At 45.9% G+C, this 8,111-nt stretch overlaps 1 protein-coding gene across 1 annotated transcript; it reads left to right on the plus strand.

Annotated features, from left to right (window-relative positions):
• The first annotated feature begins 2,802 nt into the window (after window positions 1-2,802).
• LOC149330680 (uncharacterized) lies at window positions 2,803-5,333 on the plus strand. The gene is made up of 2 exons (XM_089561312.1): window positions 2,803-2,991; window positions 4,526-5,333. The coding sequence occupies exons 1-2, from the start codon at window positions 2,986-2,988 to the stop codon at window positions 5,207-5,209; spliced, it is 690 nt and encodes a 229-aa protein (XP_089417438.1). The 5' UTR covers window positions 2,803-2,985; the 3' UTR covers window positions 5,210-5,333.
• Window positions 5,334-8,111: the final 2,778 nt, after the last annotated feature.

The raw sequence follows: 8,111 nt of genomic DNA on the forward strand, positions 1-8,111 counted from the left end.
TACTGTCATGATGGAAACAAAGAAATAAAAAAAAACTGAGATCACTGCGGCGACCCGCGTTGGAGCAATGCGAGAACAAAATGTCCACATACTATATCGACGTCCACTGCTGTCCTGACGTCCATATGCTATATATCGACGTCCATGGCTACTTTAACGTCTGAGTGCATTTTTTCGCGCTTTTTTTTGCGTTGAGTTAATCAACTAACTACACCTAATCAACCAAAATTTTTACACGGCAACACTTTATCACACACTGTGCATCACAATCACACTTTCACTCATTTAACGGTAGAGAGCGACGTAATCGCGCGGTCAAAATTTGCGGACACTTCTTACTGACGCGATGCGTTTTCTGCGTTCAATTATAACTAATTGCACCTTATTAGCCAAATTTTTTCCCACGGCAACTCTTTATCCCACACGTCTATCATAAGCACACTTTCGCAGATTCTTCTCAAGAGAACGACGTAATAGTGCGGACAAAGTCTGCGGACACGTTTTGAGGACACTTTTCCCTGAAGCGACATAGGCATATAGCGCTTTCGAATCTAAAAAAAAAAAAAAACGGGAAGACATGCTGACTTTCTTCGCTGCGCAGTGAATTAAATAACTTTGCTCTCTGTCTAGGCATGGGGCGCTAGAACAACGCGCAATTTTTGCCTGCACTTTTGTGTATATTATGCAAAGAAAAGTAAGGGGTGTGAATATTTCGTACACGTTCATCGAGGCCCGCGTTTAAAATTCGTGTACAGGGAAGGGCACGCGTTTTCCAAACATGGCACTTTACAGGCTTTGCGCATGCAGCTAGAAAAGCGAAGCAACGAGCAATACCTCCTGATCCGCGGAATTATGGAATGTAAGTTCGACTGCTGCTCGAAAAAAAAATCCCTCTTTATGATTGTGCCTTTGTAAGATGCCACCACGCCAATCAATATGTTCTGCTAATTATTGTCAAAAACGCACCCCATTGATTTTCTACGGTAGTCTTAACTATTCGATACGAGCGCTGGACAAAATTTAAAAGAAAGATTTAGCAACGCATCTGAAGGTTAGAGCATTCCCATGAATATGTTCATAACGGTATCTTACAATATTGTACAGTTGCCTCAGAATTAAAAGTGATGTCAAAGATAGACTTCAAAATCCTACCTACTAGTGCGGGCAGAAGTAGATGAATGAAGCGATGGCCTTCTAGCCCTTATAGGTGTTGCCTAATAGCAATTTGTGGTATGGCATATGCAGGTTGGTAGATGTCATTGCCGTGGTTTCTCATGGATGCAGAATTTCTTCTTGATTTCTGCTAGGAAAGGCGTGTCTGCACTTACAACAGAATCGTGCGCTCGGTTTACTTAAGTGCCCGCCTGTAGAAGACGCTTATGCATGAGCATATATGTTATGGGTTCAAGAACCCACAAACCTCGAACATGTCGATGGACCGGTTTGTTCAGAGCCGGTTGACGCATAGGTTGCGGGACGCTAGCTGAAGAACAGACAACAACGAACAGAAGCTGTTCTACGTCTCCTCACATCTGTTTTCGTCTGTCACGCGAGCTTTATGTCAATGAACAAACGGCAGCGTGCGAGAGAGGCACGCGAGAGAGGCAGCACCACCTTGTGAGCTTATGTGCGCATGCACGTAATGCACACAAGTGCGCATGCACTGCGATTCGGGCCGCGGGGATGAGCAGCTCGATGTGGGGGACGTGGCTCCAAGCTTTACAAATTTCCAGTAGCCTGAACATACAGGGCAATGCATAAAAGAAAAATGCAGCGCTCGTTCTGTCTCACAAAATTCTAATTTCGCTGTGCATTTGCAGAAGTGCAACCTTCATTCGGTCATAATCACAATGCGAGGAATAAAAAATATGAGGGATAAAACGAGGTGCGCAATCTTGGGTTAAATCGTATATTTGGATAATGGAAACACAGAGTAACTTAACTAGAAAAGAGAAGCCACGACTGGAGGCGCGAGTGAAGTCTCTTTCCTTCTCCCCTATCTACTCCTTCTCCCCTAGAACACAAAAGAGAATTATCTGTAGTAATAATTGTAATAACAAATTTTCCTGTAGTATTTTCGGACTTGACTACAGATACAGTGATACTAACAACCGGCTTTTCTGCAGTATTGTGCAGTCTGCGGTCGTAACAACAAAGCCAGTTCTGTTGCACAACAGGTAGCTTTGGAGTAGCACAGAAAAAGTGTTTTGCACCGACAGGACGACAAATATTTTTGTCCAATTTTGGCACCGGCTCTGTTGTATGTTTTGAATGAGATCCTGTTGTCGCACTCGGTTTTCTTTGATAACAAGCTACGGAAAGGTATAGAAGTTAGACAAACGAATAATATAAAATGCAGAAAAAGCATGCAATCACAACAAGCCCAGCAGTGAGTTCTTTTTAATTAGAAACGCACTGCGGTGAACGCGCGCTGGTGTGTGTCCGTACGTTTTGTTTTGTTGTTTGGACGAACATTTCCACTGACGCGTGATTTTTACTTTGTTTCGGTATTCGAGAAGCGTTTTTGAACTTCCTTGGTTGGAAGAAAACTTTCTCACGGCGAAGAACACGAGAAAGTATCGAAAAGTAGCGGATATCCTTTACACACGAGTGTTCGTCTAAAGGGCGCTAGCAGCGCGAAGCAAAAACAGGGAGAGCCCGAGGTCGCCGGAAATGACGCAGACTTCGGGGAACCCCACTTCGAGCGCTCAGTTTTGAGGTAAGAAAAAAGTCCTCAGTTTTTTCTCCTCAAGTTTGTTTGTGCACGCGCTGTGGACAAATTACATCCAGGACCGAATCGCGGGATATTCGTCACATCCTTTGTACCAGCAGTTTCTTCTCATTTTCTTTCGGCCTGACGACGCAATGTTCTCTTCGGTCTGAGTATAAAAAGCAGCCACTGCTGGACGGAAGTCAGTCACTGCCAAAGATCGGTGTTCTCAGCCAAAGAACCGAGCGACCGAGGTCCACGGAAGACGCACCAAAATGAAGGTGAGCTTTGGATTTTGTGGGCTACAATTATCCACGCAGTAGTAGAGAAAAGTAGCTTAATACCTTTTCTTAGAGTAAGTAGAGAAGAATTAACTTGTAGAGTTGCAGATCAGTTGCTTGATTCCTGGTTATAATTTTTCCAGGAGATTTGTAACTCGTTCAACTACAATCTTTATTGCACTTCACTTGTAATACGCTCCTTCATCTCAAAAGTTATGGAAAAATAGTCCTGTCATTGCCTCCTCTTTCAATTGAAAACAAAAGAGAAACAGGGCTGTAGATTTTCTTAAAGAAAGACAAGGGAGGAGCATATCATTAGGTCATGAGAAGGGCAGAAATGTGAGCTAGTTGGTTGTTTATAGGTTGTAAAACAAGGAAATGCTGCGGACAAAGACATAAGAGACATGCACGAAACTAAAAGTGGTGCATCCTCCTATGTCCTTGGCTGCGTCCTTTGTGCGGTTCTACAGATTAGAGCATTGGTCCGCGAGATGCCTAATCAAAGTAAGAATGAATGCCTGGAATGAAAAAAACCAGCTCGCAATAACTTTGTCACATCTCCGAACTGATATGGTATTTAGTCATGAAGCAGTTCGAAATAATTTAAAACTTAAGCACTGATTTGATACCTGATTATTCGGTCCTTATCAGAGGTAGAATAAAATCAATCCCTTCGGCAACAATCTAAAAGCGCCTAGGAAAATAAACTGGCTAGGAGCATATGTATGTGGCCGATAGCAAAATGCATGTGCTCATGCGCAGGTAAATGTAAACGAATTTAAGCCTATCACGTTGACTCTTCTGAATGCGCAGTAAATTTTCAACAAAAACAATAACTTCAGGCTTTCCTTTTACCAACAGCATGCAGCACCGTAGATACCATAAAAAAAATTTTAACGGATCGTTTTTTACTCCTCCCTATCGGTGCCTACGTGAAAGTTAGAAAGCGGTAAGTAGATGCCCTTTTTCGGACCGGCAACTTTCCCTGAAGTCGTGTAAAGTTGGCAGAAAGACAGTAACCGTCAGCTTGACTCTGACTTCTGCTATTATGAGGCTTCGGATGCTGCTCCCAGTGACTTTTCGTGTCCAAAATAAGCAACTTCCATCATCCGGTCGAGAGCAGTAGAGCACGCTATATAATGCTTTTGCGACCAAAGAACATAACAGGTATAGCCGAAATACCATTACCCGCTCTATGCCAGGAACACACACATACGTACACGCCTCCTTTTATCACAAAGCCGTCATCTGCTGCAGCAGCACGGTGATAATTTCATGGCCATGTAATTATTGCTGTAAGTGCGGAAGGACTCGGGTCACATCTGGTACGATCATAGCAAAATTCTTAGCGTCTAATGTGCACGTGCTAAAACGTAAGAACTATGGGTCGGACACTTCCCTTTAAAGTCACGAAATCTCATGGCAGCCTACTGCTTGGCGAGTGGCAAATATGCGGGAAGAGGAGGGCTCGAGTATCCAGCCCAGGGTGCAAGGATTTTTGTGTTTAACGATGTTTTTCTCCCTCCCGAAACAGTTCTTCACCGCTGCCGCTGTGTGCGCCCTCGTGGCCTGCGGAGTCTTCGCCGAAGACGCTGCCAAGGAGGAGAAGAAGGACAAGGTTGAGGGGCGCGGCGGTCTCCTCGGCGGTGGTCTCGGAGTCGGCGGCTACGGCGCAGGCGTAGGACCCGGTCTTGTTGGTGCTGGTCTCGGAGGCGCTGGACTCGGCGGTGGACTCGGAGTGGTTGGAGGTGCTGGTTACGGTGGAGCTGGTCTTGCCGGTCCTGGAGTCGTTGGCACTGGACTCATTGGAACCGGCGGTCTCGGATACGGTGGTCTTGGTTATGGGGGTCTCGGATACGGTGGCGGCCTCGGATACGGCGGTGGTCTCGGATATGGCGGCGGCTACCAGTCCGGCTACGGATCTTCGGCCGGTGGTCACCAGGGCGGATTCCAGGGTGGCGCTGGTGGTTACAACCAGGGAGGTGCAGGCTTCGCCGGTGGTGCTGCCACCAAGAACGTGAACGCCTACAACAACAACCAGGGCTACAGCCACACCTCTGGTTTCTCGGCTAGTGACAGCAAGGTCTTCGGCACCGGACAACAGCAGGGTTCGGCTGGTTTCGGAAAAGGTGCTGGTGGATACCAGGGTGGCTTCGGCCAGTCGTCCTTCGGAGGTGCCGGTGGAGCTGGCTATGGTGGACTCGGTTACCACGGCTAGGGGAAGGGGCACATTTAATTGTGTGGATGGCGCATGTGATGCCTGTGTAAAGAGCATGTCGGACGAAATGTGGTGAGCACATGCAGCAGGGCTTGTATTTTGCGCAAATAAAAAAAAAGTCTGGATCAAATGTACTGCGGTCATGTATTGTTTAGTTGCCCATGGGTACGGCGTACAATGACGGGCACAGATTGCGTCATTTCATTAAACAAAGCCTTAAGAGCGTGAAAGAATTACGTAATATGAAGGGCAGAAAAATACACAAGGACAAGTTCTGCCACAGTTTAAAGAAAATATAAATGTTGCAACGAGGAAAACAACGAAATAAAGTGCCCGCACACATGAAAGTGTAAAAGAAAATAAAGCAGAAAAACACAGCCTATGTAAGTCTCATTTCATGAGAAAGATCTTTCTATCTGTGCGCAAAGGAATATTGTGAGAAAGGGTGCTTCATCAGGCTATCGCATATGTGACATAACTGTTATTTCTTTCGGAGGCGTGCGGCTATAAATTTTTAGCTTCCGGATATAACGAAAATAATGGTATGCTGCCCTAAAGCTCTCGATGCGAGGTGCAGCACTGGCAGCCCTTTTTCGTCTTCAAGATTCTCGCCAGAGGTCAATGACGTATTCTCCGAAATTATACTAGGGTTCAGTGAAACTTGTTTTACTGAGAAGTGTCACTCTTTTTTCCCTGTTTTAATATACCGTATAGTCTCTCTTGAAAACACAATAAACCAAGGAAATAGCACAGTGCAGACAGAGTTTCCAAACATATAACACAGGTTTCCCAGTGCAATATACGCGCCAAGGATCAATTCCACACACGAAATTCCGACAGCCCGAGGATGAGCTGGTCTCGTACGCACCAGTAATTCTCAAGTTTTTTTCCGTCCAGAAAGTGAAGGTCAACCCAATTTTCCCACGTAAGATTTCTCGCATTGAATAAATCTTCTTTCAGCGCCATGCTCGTGCCTCTGTCTTCTTGCAGCAATTTCAAGCTCTGTGCCCTCTCTTCTTACTATGTGAAAACAACGGCAGAACGCGTTTTAGAGTTTCTTTTTTGGCTAATTGACTGTGTGTTGGCGCAGCAGGACAGAAAATACAAGTGCTATTCGTAAACCTGCCCGGTTTACGCTGCCATATCAACAGAGCGAACAAGAACAGCGTGTTCTTTCCGACGTCCTCAAACAGCCCTATTTCTTCTTTAAGAGCGCGCCCATTCGCAAGACAGGGTGTGTATTGCACAGCGAATAACAGTAACGACGTCGACATTACGTAGTTTCTTAACATTCATTCAGTGGGCGTCCCTCTGGCAAAAAGAGAAGCGCTCTTCCGCATCGCAACGTGTTCCGTACGGCATTGCAACACCGCTTTTGTGCAACCTAAAGGCGTTTTCTCCTGAAGGACAAACTTACATGCTGAATTTTAATTACAAGCCCCAACGTATTACCTACTACTTTTCCTCTTGTTGACCGCAACTGTCGGCTGGATACGCACCAGCCAGCGTCGCTGCGCCTTCTCTCTTGCAGGCCCGATGGAAAGAGTCTGCCTAAAGTAGGCAGTAAGTGTGAAACAAATAAGCGAACATAAGTAGCTGTTTATCTTTTTCTCTACTGAGAAATGCGATCACGAATTTCTCGCTCCAAAACCCCACCGATAAGGATTTGCGGTCTATTTCCCAAATGTTGGCAAATATTTGCGAAACATCTTTTACTCGCAGCAAGAAAATGTCCACGAAATTTTTAATAAGCACACGCTTCGCTTACCTCAACGACTTCGTGCTGTAAAATGAAACTGCGAAAATGCTGCTTGCAGGTGATCATTTTTGCTTACAATTCACACAAGCAAACTGTAAAGGCTGCATGAGTTGCATGTACGCGAAAACTCACGCGAACGCGAACGCGACAGCGACACGCGTCGCGCGAAGACTTCGCGCGAACAGAAATGTATGTGTCGCTTGGCTCGCCGCTCGGATCTGCCGAAATAGAAAATTTAGCCCGTTCGCCCGGAAGTGCATGCGCGATCAGCGCTCAGCGTACGTCACTGCCGGTCATTTCGCGTGCTTTTTTTTGTTGTTGTTTTGAAGCGCTGCATTGCGATCGCCGCGTATTCGCGCTGGCCAACCAAAACTTCAATGAGCGCCTTATTGACGCCGTCGAATGCGAGCAGGTCCTTTGGGACCTGCGGCACAGGTACTATAAACATCGCGGCCATTCTGATGCGGCTTGGCGCCGAGTTGCAGAAGCCGTCGGTGCACATGAGCAGTTTTGTAAACGATTTCATTGAGTTGGTTTCATTGACTGCTAACTGCTTCCGTACGCAGACTGGATATTTACGAAATGAGAGCGCTCATTTATGTTTCACGCATGTGGTCTTAGCTGTCGTCGAGCGATCGTTATCATTCGCTAGAAAGTGCGCGCTGCAGCGTAGCAGATTTGCCTGACAAGGAAAGCATGCATGCAGAACTAGAATTATATTATTTCACAGAAATACGGTACAGGCTTTTGTCTTGTGACGGGTTTAACGGCAGCCGGTTCAAATTCTTGCAATTTTTTTACTGTTGTTGCATTTGCGAATACCTTTGCGGTGTGCTATGCAGCAACACTGAGCGCTTTCGCCGTTTCGCGTTGCCGTCGGTTTCGCGCAGTCGCGTGCATGCGTCTTCCCCCTGTACGCGACAGAGCGAACCATGATCACTTTCGTCGCGCCGCCTTGTCGCGTCGCTCTCTTTTTCGCTTACATGTGACTCCCGCTTAAACCTGCTTAGGTAACGCGGTTGCCAACTGGTTTTAAATATCCCAAATACTCACTTTTAAATAAAAGATATGGTTACCGGTGACACCTCAAACAAGAGTTCAATTCTGTAATAAGTAACTTGAAGAAAATTGATAACAAGATCT

The sequence above is a fragment of the Amblyomma mixtum genome, chromosome 9 (assembly GCF_055824585.1).
Source record: "Amblyomma mixtum isolate Tamu chromosome 9, ASM5582458v1, whole genome shotgun sequence".
Taxonomy (NCBI): Eukaryota; Metazoa; Arthropoda; class Arachnida; order Ixodida; family Ixodidae; genus Amblyomma; species Amblyomma mixtum.